At 39.4% G+C, this 19,899-nt stretch overlaps 2 protein-coding genes across 2 annotated transcripts in view; one reads left to right on the forward strand and one right to left on the reverse strand.

The window, feature by feature from the left end:
• Nucleotides 1-10,619, forward strand: part of LOC112554125 (ankycorbin-like) — a 35,052-nt gene extending 24,433 nt beyond the window's left edge. Inside the window, 6 exon segments of the mRNA XM_025221734.1 lie at nt 198-380; nt 4,056-4,412; nt 4,696-5,345; nt 5,348-5,732; nt 6,170-6,235; nt 6,663-10,619. Of these exon segments, the coding sequence (XP_025077519.1) occupies nt 198-380; nt 4,056-4,412; nt 4,696-5,345; nt 5,348-5,732; nt 6,170-6,235; nt 6,663-6,737 (1,716 nt within the window). The 3' untranslated portion in view covers nt 6,738-10,619.
• Nucleotides 10,620-11,371: 752 nt separating this feature from the next.
• On the reverse strand, nt 11,372-17,383 carry LOC112554123 (protein RRNAD1-like). The gene is made up of 10 exons (XM_025221733.1): nt 17,240-17,383; nt 16,177-16,307; nt 15,465-15,590; nt 14,835-15,018; nt 14,105-14,265; nt 13,641-13,674; nt 12,735-13,396; nt 12,219-12,358; nt 11,809-11,941; nt 11,372-11,550 (listed from the first exon to the last, which is right to left on the reverse strand). Exons 1-10 carry the CDS (start codon nt 17,351-17,353, stop codon nt 11,514-11,516), a joined length of 1,722 nt encoding a protein of 573 aa, XP_025077518.1. The 5' UTR covers nt 17,354-17,383; the 3' UTR covers nt 11,372-11,513.
• Between the last annotated feature and the right edge of the window lie 2,516 nt (nt 17,384-19,899).

Raw genomic sequence — 19,899 nt, forward strand, 5'->3', positions numbered from 1 at the left:
CACCTGATAAATTTAGAAAAATAATAGACCTGTTTGTATGATGATATTAGTTTTAGTTTATTCCTTGTTACTCCTCAAGGAGCATAGGGCCGTAACAATGATATTGATATGCATCACACATTTAATGAAAAATTTGCTTTTGAATGCCTTGCTATCATTCTTGTTATCGAGTATTTGGATCAATGGCTGTTGTACAGGCCCAGAATGAACATTTAAAAGACCACTGTAGTGTATTAACGGAGGAGCTTGTGAAATTGCGGGGGACATTCGATGCAATCCTGAAGGCTGGTGATAACCTGCAGGTAGACTACGATCAGCTGCAAGCAGAAAAAGAAAAAATACATGACCGCTTGGAAGCTGTAATTAGAGAAAAGGAAGAGGTGAGCACCACTTGAGTACACATGCGCTCCCATGTTATAAGGCAAAGATCATCTTAATATTTTTCAAGAAAAATTAGGACGAGAGAGGGAATTTGAGATTCTATCTATCTATTCCTCTTCGTGCATCAGGTTGCACATAAGGCCTCAACCAGAGTCCGCCACCGATGTCGATCGGCTGAAACACGCTCTAGGTGACCCCATGTCCAGCCCTTTCCTTTCATCTCCCTTTCCACTGTTCTTCTCCAAGTTTCCTTTGGGCGGCCTCGTTTTCTTCGGCCGTCTGGAGTCCATCGTAGGGCGACTCTGGAAAGGTCTGCTGTCTGCTGGCGGAGCACATGTCCAATCCATCGCCAACGCCTTCGTTGAACCTGCGTGGTGATGGACTCGGTTTCAGTTCTTCGGTGGAGTTCTTCGTTGGTGATGGTGTTTGGCCAAAAGATGTTAAGTATGCGCCTGAGGCATCTGTTTTGGAAGACGTCAAGCTTGTTAACTGATGGTTTTGGTCATCTTCCAAGATTCTGATCCGTAAAGGAGGGTGCTGATCACATTTGACTTGAAGATTCTCAGCTTGATCTTCTGGCTGATGTTTTTTGCCTTCCATGTGCTCCTGAGTGAGGCAAGGCCTGACTGGCTTTTGCCAGTCGGGCTCGAATCTCCACCTCCGCATCCCCAGTGTTTGACATTTTGGACCCCAAGATAGGTGAAACTGTCAACTTCCTCAATCTCTTCTCCATTTAGTTTGATTCTGTCTTGGACTCTGGCGTTCACTCTCATACTGTTAGTCTTTTTTTGTGCTGACCTTCAAGCCAAGGTTTCCAGCTGTTTCTGAGAAGGCCTTTGTTTTTTCCTGCATGTCTTGGTGGCGGTGTGACAGCAGGGCAATGTCATCAGCAAAGTCCAAGTCTTCCAGTGCTGTTGTTGCTGTCATAGTCATGGTCCATCTGAGCCTCTCCTCTCGCTGTCGGTGGAAGTCTTCATGATCCAGTCCATGGCCAGGATGAAGAGGAATGGCGACAGAATGCAGCCCTGCTTCACCCCAGTACTGACGTTGAAGGGGTCTGTGAGCTCTGTGTCACAGACAACCTGGGATTTGAAATCGCTGTACAGCATTGCAATGACTGAACAAGTTTTTTGCAGGGACTCCGTAATGCCTCAGGATCTTCCATAAGGATTCGCGGTGGATGCTGTCAAAAGCCTTCTCCAGGTCGATGAAATTGATGTACAGCGGTGTGTTCCATTCGTTGCTCTGCTCCAGAATCTGTCGCAGAATGAAGATGTGCTCGGAGCAGGATCGCCCAGGGCGAAATCCTGCTTGCTGTGGTCGGAGGTCTTTCTCAGAGTTGCCGTCAGTCTTGACAAAACAATCTTGCTGAAGACCTTGCTGGTGAGGGAAAGAAGTGTTATGCCCCTCCAATTATTGCAGTCTCCAAGATCTCCTTTCTTGGGTACTTGAAGATGAGCCCTGTCTTCCACGCAACAGGGACCTGCCCTGATTCCCAAATTTGCCTGAAGATTTCAGTCAGCTTGGGAGCTGTCACATTCACGTCTGCTTTCAACATCTCTGCTGTTATTCCATCTGCCCCTGGTGCTTTGCCGCTCTTCATTGTCTTGACTGCTGCTGTCACTTCTTCCAGGCTTGGTGGGTCTGTGCAGATGTCGAGGTCTATAGCTGCTGGCTGGATGTCTTGCAAGCTGAGGGGGATCTGGTCTGTTCAAACTGACTCAAAATGCTCCCTCCAGCGCTGTAGTTTTCCTGCCTCTCCCTCGACGACATTACCGTTCACGTCTTTCACTGGCACATCACTGTTCTTAAACCCGTTGTTTAGCTGTTTGTTTATCTTGTACAGTGTCTTCAGGTCATTTTTACTTGCTGCATTTCTGCTTCATCTGCCAGTTTCTCTATGTGATATCTTTTGTCGGTTCTTGTCATCCTCTTTACCTCTTTGTTCAGTTTGCATATCTTTGTCTGTGTTGTTCCTTCAGGCGTTCAGATCTGGTGCTGTTGATTCTTTGTTTGGCTGACTTTCTCTCTTCTATCTTCTTCCATGTCTCTTCTCTGATCCACTGTTCTTTCTTTTTCCGTTGGAAGCCCAGTATTTTCTCTCCTGATTCCTGTAAGACTCGATTGAAGTCGTCTAAGGTCATCTCTTGTTGGTCTCCTAGTGCCTGGAACCTGTTCTTTACTTCCATAGCAAAGGCCCTTTCGGTGGCTGGATTTTTTTGTTTGCCGGAGTCACTCTCTGCTGACGTGCCTGTTTTCCTCGTGATCGACGCAGCTTCAGAGAAACTGTGGCTATCACAAGAGTGTGGTCACTGGCAATGTCTGCTCCTCTGTAGGCTCTAACATCTTGAAGTGAGCTCCTCCATTTTCGGTTGATGATGACATGGTCTATCTGGTTCTTTGTGATCCCATCTGGTGATGTCCATGTTGCCTTGTGGATGTCTTTGTGTGGGAAGAGTGTGCCTCCAATCAGTAGGTTGTTTTCTTCACAAAAGTCTGCCAGTCTCTCTCCGTTGTCATTGATGGTTCCGATTCCATGTTTGCCCATGACATGCTCCCTGCAGGTGTTGTCACTTCCCACCTTGGCATTGAGATCGCCGATGATAAGCAACATGTCGTGGGCTGGAACGCTCTCTGAGGCTGCTTGGAGCTGATCGTAAAAAGCATCCTTGTCTTCTGCCTCAGAGTCATTTGTTGGTGCATAGCAGGCTAGCACTGTCAGCTTGGTGTACTTGGAATGGAATCTTGCTCTCAAAAGCCTGGGTCCATAAGGCTTCCATTCCAGCAGTGCCTTTTCCGTTTTCTTGTTGAGGAGTAGAGCTACTCCTTCAGAGTGTGAGCGTCTGATCTTCCTGAGAACAAGATGGTATGTCCTGACGCTAGTTCTCCTCTTTCCCGTGCCGGTCCATCTGACCTCACTGACTCCAGGATGTCCAAGTTGTAGTTGTCAAACTCCTTGACTAATTGGAGCATCCTGCCAGTCTGGTACAAGGTCTGGACGTTCCAGCACCCCACCCTCAACTTTTGCCTCGGCTTCAGTAAATCCGCTGTCGGGGCGCCAGCTCCCTTTCGGGTTTGGCTGTCGTCCGTCATTAGTCCAGTCTCCTGGTGTGCTTCATTACCTTCGCCATCTGTGACGAGTTCTCTGGTTTTAGTTTCTGTAACATGATTTTTTTTACATGGTGGGGTTGTTAGCCCTACCACAACCTATTTTACCTCTAGGTGAGGTGTCCACCTTAGTCGCCTCTTACGACATGCCTGGCTGGATGGCAGGGACCCTATTCTTACAATGCTTGCTAGGCAAGCATACCCCGGGGTCCCACAGGGGGAATTTGAGATTAAATGTGGTATAATGTTCAACACTAAGAGTATGAAGTCAGGTAGCTGGAGTGTCAGTTTAGAAATGACACTGATGTTTTAAAAGGGATCAGCAGTAAGCACATGTATAAATGAATACCATTCCAAACTGTTTCAGTTATCAAATTGAGTATGGTTGTGATTACAGTTGTAAATCAGGATTGTCATCGCTAAGGCTCAGTGATAGGTTGTGTCTTTTTTTTTTTTAAATTCAATTTTCATTGAGATTTGCATGAGCTGATGTCAACAAGGAGATGAGTGAAGATGGTGTGAATAAATAAACATTTATTGGTGATTAATTTGTTTTTCCTGCACAGGTGGTGAAGGAGAACGAGTTTTTGCTGTCAGATGGTAATGCACTCCATGAAGACCTCAAAAAACTTATTCAAGAACTGGAAAAAATGCAGGACAAATATAATAAAGTCTGTGCTGAAAAAGAAGAATTAGAACGGCAGGCTACAGCCATCACAATTGCTAGCAAAGTTGGGGAAGTGGCTAGACTTTTGGAAGAGAGAGAAAAAATGCAACAGAGGCTAAGAGACGCAGAGAAGACACTTGAGAAACTGACACATGACCAAGCTATTCTGCTTGAAGAAGTGCAGAGTCTTCAAGAACGTAATGCAGCAGCATCTCAGGAAATTGAAGCTCTACAGGCAGAACTGGAAGAGGCTGAGGTATGGTCACATCTGTTCCTATGAATATTCTTTATGTGTGTTAGAAAGGAGTGAGCATGTGAGAGATGAAGGTATTATAAGGAATGCATTGTGATCAGAATCCTTTTACACTGTTTCATAGTTTTCACTAAAAGTTGTTATAGAAGTATTGATTACCTATGACCTGTGCATTTTTCTTCAGCTAATCTCTACTTATTTTTTGAGGTCTGAATAGGGTCACTAGATTCTGTCTTGAAATGTTTCTCCTAGAACAAAAGCAACCAATGAAGTGTTTCATTTTCAGAATATGGCAGCTCAGCACGAGGCCCTGACCAAGGACTATAACCAGCTGGAGATCGACTTCAACGAATTACTCAAGGACAAAGAAAGGCTTGAACAGGATCTACTTAACCAGGCAGGTAGCACCAGCCCAACTCCCAAGCACCGGCTGCCTAGCCACACAGTAGAAACAGAGCTGTGGCTGGAAGAGCGAGATCTTCTGGTTGCTGAACGAGACCAGCTGGAGCTCACCATTAAAGAGCTAGCAACAGAAAATGCTCTGTTGGAGAAAAAACTGGAGCTGGCGCAGAGGAAAATTCTGGAAAGTGAGTCTGGGGGAGTAGAGAAAGCTCCAGGGAGCTTTCCAAGAACCAATCAAGGTCAGTCACATCTGGAGCGCATGCTAGAAGAAGTGACCAGAGAGAATGGAGAGTTGGAAGAGGAGCTGGCCCATGCTCAGGATCAAATTGCAGACTTGGAGGCAAGGCTAGAATCTAGTCAACGTGAAGAGGATGAGGGAGAGGATATAGAGGCACTGAGGGCAAGCGTCACTCAGCTAGAACTAACAGTAGCAGAACTGTCAAGGGAAAACGTCCAGCTGGAGAATGACCTTCTCAACTCTCGGAACAGCTCGAAGCTGCACGAGAAGCACTGGACAGCAAATGGGTGTTAGAGGGCACAGCAAATTCCACCAGGGAAGAAACAATAGAAAAACTTAAGAAACAAAATGGTGCCTTAGTTGAGCAAGCATCTGCCTTACAAAAAGAGATTGCAGATTTGAAGCAGAATGTAAATATGCAGAGCAAAGCAGGAAAAACTTTGGATGTTAATATCCGTGAAAATCACTTGTTAGAAGCGATAGCTCAGCTTCAAAATGAGAAGGGAAAGCTGGAACAAGAACTGCAACAACTGAAAGCCAAGCATCAAACTGTGATACTCGAATCAAGGGGAAGAAGTGCTACAGTAACAGAAAGTCATCAGTTTGATGAAGAGAAAAAATACCAGATGGAGGAGGTCCAATCCCTGAGGGCCCAGTTAGACAAGCTTCATTTACATATGGCTGTAAGTTTTTTACTTTGATATATATTCTTTCTTGTGGATATTATGAGTGTAATGGCTTGTTTTGGGTCATTTGTATATTTCTTTTGTTGTTCGTGGATTAGTCCCTTTTTGCAGTTTCTTGTTTGGTTTCACTCCTGTTTAATTGGGTCACTGGTCGTTGTCATTTTATTTTTATTGGAAGACAAAGGTAGTTTGAATTTGAAGTCTTTTGGTTTTAGTCAGACTATAGTGTTTCTTGAGTAAGAAGAAATAAAGGAAATATTCTGCATGTTAAAACCAAAATATCTTGCCATCTTGGCCAGACTGTATTCCTGAGCAGCCATCGTGCTGAGCATGCCTTTACAAGCAGGTTCATCAATTGCTTTCTGCTGTGACGTTTTCGCAGTGATAACTGTTTAATGTGTTCTTCTATATAGTGGCATTCATTATGTTTGCAGGAACTGGAGCAGAGTTATCAAGATAAAGTCAATACTTACAGGACACACCTACTTAGTGCTGTCCAGGTGAGGCAGTTACTTAAGAACTTTGACTTTTAGACCACATTGTCATCCTTAATGATTAACACCTCTAACTGTAGGTGTGACACCAGGACAGATCACATTACATTGATTCCTCTGTTATGAACCAACAGTTCTCTTTGCATCAGTGTCAAAAATTCGCCCTTTACATTAGTTTTCAGAATGTCTGCACTGCTTTTATTTGGACCATTTCCTACATTTTAATATTTAAACTGTAACAGTCATTTATTGTCCAAGTGGAGCAAATGTGCTTTACAAGGGATCTTTATTATTATTACTGCTGCTTTGGAAGTCTTTGGGTGTGCTTTGATAGTTTGAGTTGGTTTTTTCAGAAGGCCATTCTGAAGACATTTCCTGACAGTGATAGTATAACAGAGGCCTTATTTTTATCTTCCGATTATCTTCTGTCCAGGGTCATATGGATCCAGATGTAAAGGAGGCACTGCACAGCATCATTGAGATGCGAAGCATGGAACAGTTTTGTTGACCGCAAACTCCAGGTTCTTGTAAACTGGAGACATTTAGCTCAGGGCATGGAGCTGGTGTGACACTTTCAGATATTACCCTGTGATCTACCTGTTAACTATTCACTTGACTTGTGGATATACTCTTTTAAGTTAAGATAAACTATGGTGCTTGTGAAAAATAAATGCCTTTTATGGATATTTTTTAAAAAAGGCGTACAATAATATGCTGCATTTTATTAGTACCATAAATGTAAATTTTGAATAAGGTTTCTGCTTAGTTGTTTCTGATTCTAGTATTTATGTTAATGGTATTTTGAAATCGTTCCTGCAGTTGTGATCCGAAAACAGTTGTCCTTTGTTGGGGAAATAGTGGATAGCAAAGACAAATCAGAAATTTACTGTTTACTAACTTATGGTGTTCTGACTGTTCAAGTCAAAGTATGTTTACAATTCGTAGCCATTCTTTTCATCACTCCCCCATGTTGTCTTCCATGTTTGCCTTTTTTAAATCAGTTTTCAAGACATCTTTCACATCTGTCTGCAAAGATTTTCCGCTATTTGTGCTCCTGAACAAAGTACAAATGTGCAAACAGAAGCCAATCAAGATGTTTTGGAGGTGGGGAGGGTGGAACCGCAGGTGGTATTTTTTTATATGTTCAAAGTCTTTTGTACACGCACTTTGAGCAACATCAGTATTGAGTACTTGCTGCTTTGATTCACTTGTTCCTATGCAATATTTTACATTTTAAAAGATTTTTATAGAGCTGTTTAGACAATGCTGTATGCTATTAGTTATGGAAGTGTCACCTGCTAGTCTCCACATTTAATAGAAAGAGGGTTTTTTCCTTCTCCTCTATCTGGTTCATTAGTTGTTCAAGCTTGGCCGACTGATTTATTTGTATATGTCTATTCACATTTTTATCATTTTGGTTTCTGTGAATCCTTTCTAACCTCAAGCCTTTCTCCTAATCGAAAATGTAAAAACAATAAGGATCATATGTTCTCTACTTACAAAAAAAGAACTGTTTGAATCTACAGCAACAGATAAAATACCATGAATGAAAAAAATCATGGTTTTCCCACTTTGATGACTTCATAGTGTTTAGTTCTTGTCAGCTTATGCAATTTTTCTTTTAAATGCTTCTAATTAATGAACAGACACATTTTTAGTTTTATTCCTCTAGCTAAAGGTAAAACTTACAGCTAATGTTGGAGAAAGAATGGTTTGACCCGAGAAGGGCAGTGAAGAACACATGGCACTGGCCATCCTAGTAGTCATTCTTCTCAACCTGCTTCTATCTGGCCCAACAAGTACCTTCACTTTCCTGAACCAGATCAAACCCATTCTTTCCTGCTAAAGGGACATATCAGCCTTTATAGCAGGTGACACATCTACAACTGAAAGCAAATAAAATGGTGTTGCTTTGTTCATTATGTCTTTGTTTTCAAGAAGACAATGTTTTCTTAAGTAATTTTTTACCTCATTCTTCATAGACCAAAGAGAGTTAAATGCTTTGCTTATACCTTTATTTAGCTACATGCATTCGGACACAATCACATTCTTTCTTATGGTTAAAACATTTAGTTTCTAAAATAATTTTGAAGATTTTTAAAAAGATTTAATCTGTATTCCATTTGTATGTCTCTTATAAAAATGTAGGGGATGGGACAAAAGTTTTGACATTTTTTTATGTAAACAAATATTTTCCCCATCTTAAAACTTGACTTAAAAACATAAATAAAACAGGACAGCCTTGTGAAATGTGATAACATTTAGTGATATATACTTTTTACTGATCATTTGACTATTCAACAGAAACTTAAAATGCAGCCAAATACTATTGAATATACTTAAGAATAATACAGCTTCTGCTAGCCATTTCTTGAAAAAATGTTGCTACAAATTTTATAAGATTTTTATGTTTATTTAGTTGGTACAATTGCACAACAGATGTGCAGCATTCTGGTCTTGATGAAGTTTTCTTTTTTCTTGAGGAGTGTCTATATCCATTGTTCTAAGAGTGATGAATAAAACATTTACAGTTAGCACTAATTGTATGTAAAATATACCTTTTAGAACTCATAATTATTTTACTGTTACTAGTTAATGTGACTAAAATTTTGTGCAGATAATAAAAACTTGCATAAACTTTTGTAAAAACTAATGTCATCGAGGCATCTATCTGCAGTTATCTATCAAACCTTTTAAACCATTTTGAAATGGAATATTTGTGATATCAATTTTCTATGAATAGTCATAAAACTGTTTATCTGGTATCTTGTATGGCATAATTATTTAGGTTTGTGATCTTAAAAAATGTATAGGGAAGATTTAATTATGCAAAGCAGTGAGATTTTTTTCCTCTTCAGCAAATAATGAAGAAAACAATTTTCTCAAAGTCACAAGATTTGGGTGAAGGAATTGCTTTTGATGATAAAGTGTCTTAATTGTTTAGTTAGGTCTATTGATGCTGCTGTAACATTCAAGACCTGCTTTAAAATCAGATGGTATGCGGATGTAAGCAGCGTCAAATAGCTTTTTAAGAGCCAACAGAAGCTGTGGCATTCTGAAGGTCACTATGGTTTTGTCAAATTTCCAGCATTCCCACTTTGCTGTTGTATTATTGTGGACCAGTATTTTTATGGGTTCTCCCTTTCCCCCAAATTCCAAACTTCCGGACAGATTAGTAGTGACTGATGAATGGTAGCGTAGATATTGAAAAAAACAATATGGTGGTATCCAGAAGGCACTGTAAAAACATTGTTTTTAGAACTTGTAGGACTTGTTTATTTTGTTACTTTCAGATGATTTACTAAAGTAAAATGTTTCATACTTGAGAACTGGTTTTATGAAACATCAAATATGCAGGGCTGCTAAGTACATGCCCATGTAGGCACATGTAGTTTGTGGGTTGGCAGTATGAGGAGGGCAAGAGAAGAGAACAAAGACTGGGCACATAAAATGGTGCAAAAAGGAAAATAAAGTTTTTTGTTTTTTGTTTTTGTAATTTTAATTTTCCTTCAGATCTTTTTCATTCTATGTGTACAATCACTGAAGTTTTTTCACTGATTAGTGTGCAGCTGGCAAACAAAACCACTGTTGCCAAAGCCCACATCACTGGAAAAACAGACTATCAGCAAATAAATGAGAATCTCAGAGTTATTAGTAAATAGGAAAGAGTAGTTTTGTTTCAATATGTTGTGTGTAAATAAGGATTTGCAAGCAGCTGAAAACGTTAACTGTCAAATCAAATTGATCAGTAAGTGCATGGATTTTGAAATAAAGTGTTAAGACATTTTTGATTGTGTATATAAATGGAAGCTTAAGCATGTAAATCTTGTACTTTAAAGCTTTTTAATTTTGTGTTTTATCTGGAGAAACTTTTGAAATATTTTGTTGACATGCCACACCATTTTTTAAAATATGTTATTCAGTTTTATTCTTCTCTTGCCAAACATATGTTTCCCACCAAGAGGCATTGCCTCTAGGCATTACAAAGAAGAAAAGCTCAGCATTTTGTGCAGTCAAAATGCAAAACAAAAAGATAAAAGAATGAGTTAAAAAATGTGTACTTCCAAATATGTTCTGACGATGTACCAAAAGGAAAACTAGCTGTGACAAATGTATTTTGAATTGTTCAATTTGTTTATTTTTTACTCAATTGTAGCACATTTATACAAAATAATTATGCAAGAGCTGAAATATCTACTCTATATCTACTGTGTGCCTTTTCTTCTTGCTTTGCTTTTATCATTTTATATACAGGACATAGCTGTTATTAAGCTGAAAAAAAACCATTTAGGCAAAGGTCTGTTGTTCCGCATTGTTTTTTCTTCCAAGTGTTTACAATTCTCATGGAAATATATGTATGGAATTGAAATAAATTATTTTATAAAATTTATGTAATATTCTACTTTATATTTATTTAGCCTAGTTATACATGTCTATTGTAGAGATCTGCACGTTTGAGTCACTTTTACATGTGGAGGTGAAATGGTGAACAAGTCCTTTTCATATCACCAAGCTTTTGTCATCTCATTTCTTCTTAGTATCACCATGCTTGAGGGCAAGCAGTACAAAGTTCCTTGGAGATAGACTGCTGTTGAAAACTGGCATAAGAACACTTGATATTCCTGCCACATAGAACAATTGGTAAGCTTTTTACTGAAAACATTCTTTTACCTCCACTATGTGCTGGCATGCAGCCTACCAGATATGGCATATGAGATATTTTCTCACAAAAAAAAAATGCTACAAGTAAAACGAGTTCTATATGGTGAAAACAATAGATATGCTGGTACATTTTAGACCAGGGTTGCCCAATCTATGGCCCATTAAGGTGCCTCATCCAGCCCGCTCATTTTAACCCGACACAACACAACACTTCATTTTTAATGTGATTCTGGCAAAACTGCCATGTTCTGGCCAGCGAGATTTTATATCATGTCCAGTTCAGCCCTCAGATGAGAAAATGTTGGGCACCACTGTTTTAGAACATTTGATAATTACCACAAAGAAATTTAGCATCTCACTAGAAAATGTGCCTGTCATGGTGAAAAGTTCCCGCTGCCAGCTGAATTTTTATCTTTTAAATTATACCATAAAGAGAAATGTGAAATGTAGAAGGCATGCAGACCTACCATGTTCATATAGGAACAGCATGCGATCAAGCAGTATAGCCGTTTCTATAAGGGGGGCGAGGCTGAGACGAAGTGTGTAGAATGCTACGACAAGGCGCCATTGTGTGGTCAACAATTCCCCTTCTAACAAAAGATCTTTTGGCACTTGCAGCAAGTCAATACCCACTTTCCTTAAACATCGAGCAAGCGTATCTGAAAGAAAAACATGCATTTCAATATTTTTTTAAATTAAACAGATGATATGCAGATTGCCAAAATTTCTCCACAGGATGCACATAACTTCTGTGATCACTCATTTTATGCAAGCATAAACAGTCCATTTACAAAGCCTTCTGTGACTACTTTGGCAGTTATTTTCATATATGCCTTAAAATTAAGAGAGGCAAAATAGTGTTATTTTCTCTGAAATGTTTTGTTAAAAGTCAGCAGCAAAATGAAAAGTACCCATACTCAAAGAAGGAAAGCTCAGCTCCAGCTTTAATAACCAGACGTATATCTCCGGTCTTAAACTCAGGCTTCATCTGCATGATCACATGCTGCATTGCTGCTCTGTATGCATGAACTTTAAGATGAGGAGGGTTGTCTGTAAATGTACATAATGACAATGTTCTTATTTCTTGCAGTTTCTGCTGTAGATACTTTTGTGAATCTGTAAATAAAGTACTGATCAAGGACGTTTTTGTTTTTTTTTTATAAAATCAAAATAAGTAAATCTATGTACTATAAGCTGCAAATGGTGCATTTCAATCTGCAATGCACAGTTTAAGAGCAAGAAAACAAGCATGGAGATGTCAAAACATAAGTGCACTGCCACCCATAAAAGCCTGCTGCAGAACAGAGGGAAGGCAGAGTTAACTCACCAAGAAGTCTTTGTGCATATGTGTCTGCAAAATGACAAGCTAATTCTCGAGTCTCATAAGTCAGGGAATTATTTGCTAGACCCTGCAGGTACTGACTCAAAGGATATCCATGTTCCAGCTGTTCAACCTGTGTTTGTTTGCTGTAAGACATATCAACAATTCACTAGAAGTATCACTCGTGTATCAGAAGATGTAAATTATTTTTTTTAATTTTCATGTCCATTACAAGATATTCCAACCAAATACATAACCCTTCCATCACCACAAGCTTTAAAGCCTACACATTGTTACAGGTGCACAGAAAGAGGTTGAATGTAACACTGAAAAAGGGAGACTGCAGATGGTCCCAGCTCTCCCGCAAACTGTAGCCTTCAAATTTTATGGCTTTTCATGTTGTTCCTAAATCTTCTATTTTTCAAGACAGAAAATATGAAAGATAAAAGCTGAATTTATGAGATCTCTTTAAATTAACTCTCAACACTTACAAGTGAAAGCAGCTATTAAATGCATTTTTACCTCTGACAGGATAGTTTCATATAACAGCAAGCAACAGAAGCCAGTGCAACTACAGCATCACAGGTTGCAAACACTCTCAGCAGGACTGCAGTCAAATCACCACAGGCATGCAAGCCTGCTAGCACAAGCCTGTTGTCCCCATCTGTCCTCTCAAGATCAGTCTTTTCGTGTTTTGATAAAGTCTGCTTATACTCTATCTCTGGTATTGTTGGTCTGTTTAAATGTTTATACATGGTTGTGTGTGAAACTACATTCTCTTGATGAATACTACAAGTTTCTTCATTATTAATGCCTGTTGTTACAGAGTGTTCTTCCACACTCTGTACAACTGCTGAAGAGGCCTGTAAAACTTGAATGACAGTGCCATCACTGTCCTCACACCTGTCTGTACTCAATTTAAACTGATGTCCTGCATCAACATTCATGCACTCTACCTGCTGCCTCTCTCTCTTTGCTTGACTTCCAGAGGCAATGTTCTCAAGTTCTGTGCTTGAGGCAGATAAACCAGTGGATCCATTTTCTGTGAATAACTGTGTACTGCAGCTGCTAACTAGATGCAAAAATTCCTCTGTTGAGATACTAGGTTGTACAGTACAGGAAATATGTTCAGGCAAAGCAGATGAGACAAAGACTTCTTTGGAGTTTGCAATGTGGTTAGTGCGCTGAAACAAATGTTTTTAAAAAAGGATTAAAAATATATGTTCTCTAAAACATTAAAAAGGACTTTTATGCAGGGTGCTACAGCAATTAACAATGTTTAAATATTTAGATTAGGTGGTCTGCCTTTTTGACAGACATACTTGACTTTTGTGGACTTAAAGATGAATAGGCATTTACAGTTTTTGATGCAATTTGTATTTAAAAATGTAACCACCCAACATAACCATCCAAAATTTGACAGCCTACCTTTATGTTTTTTAGAATGTCTTTCTCAAGTTCCCTGAAATAAAAGCACATAAACTGCTGTTTAAATTTTAAAAAGCAAAACATTTCCATGTATATAAACTGTACATCAATAGCTCACTCTCTAATTTTGATGTATTGTTGAAGAAAGGCTATAGACACTAGACAGTCCAGCACGTCATTCTTTACTGTCTTAGGGTGAGAAATTTTACCTTGTTCTTTCCATGACCATAAAAGTACAGATTTTCATATGGAATAACAGTCATGTAGCATGTTTATAGATGTTTATACAAGACAACATCAAAGTGAAAATAGTCCATGATATATGAGGTGGATATCTATTATCCAGTTCCTGGGCATGAATTTCAATTGTGATCTCACTCAATTACCCACTCAAATCTATGAAGACTATGTGGACACATTCATTAGCTTATTAATGGTTTGTTGAAGTGAAACAGCTATCTTACCAGTCAAATTTACTAGCTTTGGACTTGAATCCATCAGCTGCTTCTAAAGTTGTGACTTTTAAGTTATAGCCAAAGGTCAAAAGACGAGAAAGATGACCCAGCCCAGCTCCAACATCAACTACATGGTGACTATGGCTCTGACCACACAACCATTTTATGACCTACAGTAAGGTAAAGCAGCAAATTTATCATGATTAATAAGAGAAATTATTTGAAACACCAAAGTATTTATCTCATACAAGTCTAACTTTGGGCTGTTTTAATACAAACTGGTTGTCTTAAAGTTTTAAATTCCCAAACTGAATAAAAAGGAAATACCCACAGATACTTGTAAATACACCTGTCAAATGGAGCAATTGTTCACTCTTCTTATACTAGTCATACTTTTGCTTTTATGTGCCAACCATCTATTGCTTAAGACAATAACTCATCCATAGAAAATAGTCTGAAAGAACTGTCTCACTATAGATATGCTACCTGGACCATTTTATGGTCATTCGCAAATATTAACAGCACAACATTTATGAATACAAAGTTGTTCACAAATTTGAATAAAAAATACTCTAACAGTAAAAGTTTTATCATCTTGTATCATCATTTCTATATCCTCGATGCTTTGAACTTCTTGGGATAGGTCAGATGTGTAGGACATAAATTTGATTATAACTATTGGTAGGCTGAACAGGTGCAGAACATAAGCAATCGTTAAAAAGACATGAGCTGAACTCACTTTGCTTAGATTTTGGATTTCATGTTGCTTCTTAGGCTTCACATGTTTCCTAAAAATGTGCTTCATTTCCATCAGCTGTCCATTTTTAAACTTTGGTGTTCTCTCCAAATACATATCTGTTGATGCAGAAGAACACGCAGCCCCTGAAGAAACTGCACTATCTTTTGACATGGAACTGGTGTAGCTAAAGAGAAATTTAAAACATTTGTGTTCATTTATCTTCTGAAGAGAGACAATGAAGGATTTATTTCACAAATGATCCTATGTACATAAATACTTGAATGTAATTTTTTTGTTACATGAAACTTTAAGAGTCACTAGAAAACCTTTTTAAATGGAAATAAGATTATCATATGACTTGTAAAATAAACAATAATGACTACAACAGTCAAACGGAGATATTTTGCTATCATTTTTCATATTTCCCAAAACTGCAACTAAGCTAACGAATTGGGTTTTTTCATTATTTTATCCAGTCATTCCTGATTTTTATTGTGAAGAATTGTTCACTGAAACCTGCAACTCAAAGGTTTCGAAAATTTGAAAATTATCTGGACATCATCATAAAAATGAGAAAATCAAAATCAAGTCACTGACATATTGCTACAATTTCTTAAGATATGGAATTACCATTGTTCTTTAAAAGCAGATGCCAAGGATGACAAAACATAAGGATTCTCCACATCTACATAGTGTCGGTCTAGTGAATATCTGTGTATGCAGACTTTCAGAGCCAACAGCGAAAGGGGACATACCCTGTTACAAACAAACATACAAGCAATTAAAATAACAGAAACTGCTTTTGGTCCCTGTTCAGTCAAGAAAACAAGAAAACATTAATTGGAACCCCCAAAAATGTGAGCTAATTGAAACACAAGAAAATGCAAGTTAATTTTAAAGGGAAAGGTCATTCTCCCCCCAACCTTTCTTAGGTCATTGGGGAGTGTGGTGTTAGAGGCCTCACTTTTCTCAGGGTCAGCTTTTCGTAAGGGTGGCGCCCATTTCCTCTCCCTCGTTGCCTTATCTTACCCATCCCTTTATGGAGTCAGGTAACCATTCCAGACAGCTGGGTCAACTGAAGGAACTTTGCTAGCTACACAGGTGATAAATCCACATTTACTCTTATATGTATGACAAAAAGACAAAATGCCATGCAGCACAGTCAAGGACCACACTAAAAACTTACAAAATTACTTTACTTTTAGACTAGAATAAAGTCTTCATGGTTGACCTTGCTGGCAGATTTTATGCCTGAAGAGGATCTGCAAAACAGTATTTTTACACATACGCTATGAACATTTTTATTGAGCCAAACTGAGATTTTATATATATATATCTTCACCTGTGAAATGGTGGAAAGCAATGCCAGGGTTTCCCTGTAAGCAGACAGGAGAGTTGGGAGAATTCAATGTTCTGTAGGTACTGCTGCCAAAGGAGTGGAAGTCTATCCCAATGCCGTTCTACAAAAAAATCCTGCAATGTTACAGATACTAACATTTAATCACTACAAAGTAATAAAAATACCACATACATTTCAATTATGGCCAGTCGGGCTATGGGACCTATTATCATTTAATTAGTGTACATTTTGCACTATCTCTCCTGCCCTTGGAATAGTCTTTTACTTTCTTTTATGGCAAATTCCAGCAACAGAATAGACACAATTACACAAAGAAGATCCCGAAGGACTTACAAATTTTGATGTTCTGGAATAATTTATAAAACTGCAATAAACTGGTGGGTGGGTGGGTTGTCATGCCTACGTAATCTGGCTGATCCATTAAGATATGCTTCAAAGCACAAGATACCTTTTCTATGCCCCATAAAATATATATTACAGATGTAAAATATAAATATTTGTTTCAATCAAATAAATGATCAGTCTAACGCTCGAACTGAAATTAGAAGGGGCAAAACATAAGAGGATGATATTCTAAGAAAAATAAGTTTCTGATGTCAGATCTAAGAATTTTTTTATCCAATTAACAGCTAGCACGGTAAGAGCACAGCATTTATAATTACTCTAATGGTGCCTCCTAGCGCATCCCGTTCACAAAACCAAGGGACTTGCTGATTTTGTCCTCTGTCGCAATAAAGCCCTAACGTGCTACGAATGAGTCTGATTCACTCCAACAACAAGATACGGCCAATTGTCTGCTCAAACGAAACAACTACATGTATGAGTGCGTGTGTGCGCACGTTTGCATAACTTTTCAACATAAGAAGGCATCCTTGATTTGTTTATATGTGGCCCTATGCAGGCCGAGGGCTTGTGCATGAAAATCAAAATAAAAACTAATGATCATAATTGTCACGAGCACATGCGACTTCAAAAATCAAGGTACCACAGCAGATTATGGTGTTTATAGACTATATTTTTGATTAAAAGCTAACATCACCAGTACCGAAACATATGCCTCGATGATCCACCGATACTCATTTATTATTCGCAAAACATGATTCAGGTGAAGCTTCAACTGCAGAACAGTGTTAGCGTTGCTGGTCACAAGGGACGCCATCTTAGCCGCCGGTGTGGACACTGAGAGTACCGTCCCCTTAGCGGCCCCCCTCACCTTCCCCCCTACCCCTCCTCCCACTCACTTGTGAGTTACGATTAGTGAGGACATGAAATACTATAAATATCTGTATTCATAATCACTTACACCAGTTAACCCCCTGACCAGGGTATTTTCAGTTGCTTTTGAGTCAAAACAGGAGCAATCAATATATATTAAGCTTAGTTTAGACTATATATATATTAATTTATTGCGATAAAAAATGTACACACTTGAAGTAAGGTTACCAGACGTCCCGCTTTTGACCTCGTATCCCGCCTGCTCATGAAATGTCCGGACTGGACGCCCAATGTCCCGCTTTCTGGCAAGTCTATCAATGTCTTTACAAATCTGATTACCGTACACTGATTCGCATCCGCTCCTTTGGTTTTGGCGTTGTCTTGTTGATCCCGATTTATTTGTTGTTGCTCTGTGGGCTCCGGCGTTTGACCCGTGACGATAATGACCTGCCGGCCGATATCTTATTGCACGCGCCGCTGGTACATCACCGGTGGTCGTCTCGTCTGATCGTCCTTCTGAAGGTGATAATGGAATGGACAACAAATGAGTACATAATAGCTTTCACCTGCCGACTTTATTGTGTAAAGTGAAGCTGTTTGAAGTCGCTCACTTTCCTTCGAAGGCAGCCACCGGGCCGTTGCCCTCTAATGACTCCATCAGATATGTCTCAGGTGACCAGACGTTTCTGGGGCGAAAGCGGGACACGTGACGATGATGGTGTCGTCACCGTCAAAGAACGCCGAAAAAAGTGATTTTTAAAGACAACTGGGACATTTGATGGAGTTGCTAGAAAGCCAGAAAGCGGAACATTGGGCGTCCCGCCCGATGAGCAGGCGGGACAAGAGGTCAAAAGCGGGACTGTCCCGCCTAAAGCGGGACGTCTGGTCACCTTAGATATGTCAGCCTGTTATTATTTTTTATCTTTTCACTTTCTCTGTGTTAGAATGCTGCAGACTGCCGATTTCTAACTCTGTTATACTTGATATAATAAATTTTTTGCAACTGAACCTAGGCTGATGTTAAAAACATGAAAACAAGTGCATTTTACATTTTGGCAAACGATGCCGATCCAAAGACATCCACAGGCCGTACTTAACATCTGCAGGTGTAATGCTTGGGTGTTCCTTCTTGAGACCAGAAAAAGAAGAAGGAAAACAATCCACTGACCAAAGCTGTGCCCCATTCACAACCGTGGGCCCGGGTACACCAGACCCTCCTGCCATCTCATCAAGCCTGCGTCAGCACATTTCTCCTCGCCTCTCGCATTTCGTCCTCCCGCGTGTTTTCCGCTGCCCGGCAGTTAAAGGTGGAAACACTGAAAGGACTTTTCATTGTGAAGTGCAACTTTAACAGCGAAAATTCAGGAAATCCTTGTGAAAAATTTTTTTACACTATCTTGCAAGAACCGAAACTTTACAAAGAGATTCACGCGTCAATGAAGTACGGTTTGGGAGCAACAGCCTGGCAAGATGACGAAGGTGCAGATCGTCGATAATTTGTTGCAGCACCTCACCTTCACGTCAAAGTTGGTTAAGTGGGAGATCAGGTAGGAATATTTATATTTAAATTTTAAAAAACCGTTTTTCTGTTTAAAATGGAATACATGTACTGTAGTGGCGTGGACAGATCTGCCGTTGAAAACATCACTACTCGGCAAGTCAGAGGAAAGGTCCCCCACCCCACTCCACTGTTTTTCGCCTCTCTTTGTCGGTGGCGACACCATCATCGGCACGCGTCCCGGTTTCGCTCCCGAAACGTCTGGTCACCTGACTATACCTGAACATGTACTAACGAGAGAATTTGTACTAAGCTCAGGTAAACGCTATTCCATGCCAATATGCAAAAGTAACAAACACCTGAAACCGTTTGTGCCATCTGCGGTCCACCAGCTCAACCTCAGATGAAGTGTCAGTGGTGTGTGTGATGTTGTAGATGCACAATTATTATTCTTGATGCAAGTTTGTTGTTTGTTTTATAGTATATTATATATAATTGTCACTTGCCTACCTGTCACGTGCTAATGTACATCTTAACGCTGCACGTTGCTGCAACTTGTTCTACTTTTATTTTTAACTTTACTGTAACTAGAGCACCTTCCCATGTTTAAATCTCAAATAAAGTTGATCATCTCATCTTAATTATATTAATTGGCTCTTTTTTGAGTGTCAGTCACAGTGTGGTAACTCGTATTTATGGGAGCACGCACAAATTTGATAATTTCCCAAAACAAATGTTTTGTGCACACATTTTATATTTCCGTTTATTATTTCGCAAGACCGAGCTCTAGTGGGTCTACGCATATTTGTGTATATAAAGTTAAAAGCTCGATCATTTTTCTTGTTCTTGGCACCTTCCTCCTCGTGCTGCAAGCGGCGCACGTGAGCGTCACTCAGTGATGGAGGCGTTTAGAGGATTTGCAAGCGGCGAGACGTGGCGCTAGCCTCAAAAACAGACAGCTTAATTTTCGGTCCATGACAAGATGTCGATAG

This window comes from Pomacea canaliculata, linkage group LG13, assembly GCF_003073045.1.
Source record: "Pomacea canaliculata isolate SZHN2017 linkage group LG13, ASM307304v1, whole genome shotgun sequence".
Classification (NCBI taxonomy): Eukaryota; Metazoa; Mollusca; class Gastropoda; order Architaenioglossa; family Ampullariidae; genus Pomacea; species Pomacea canaliculata.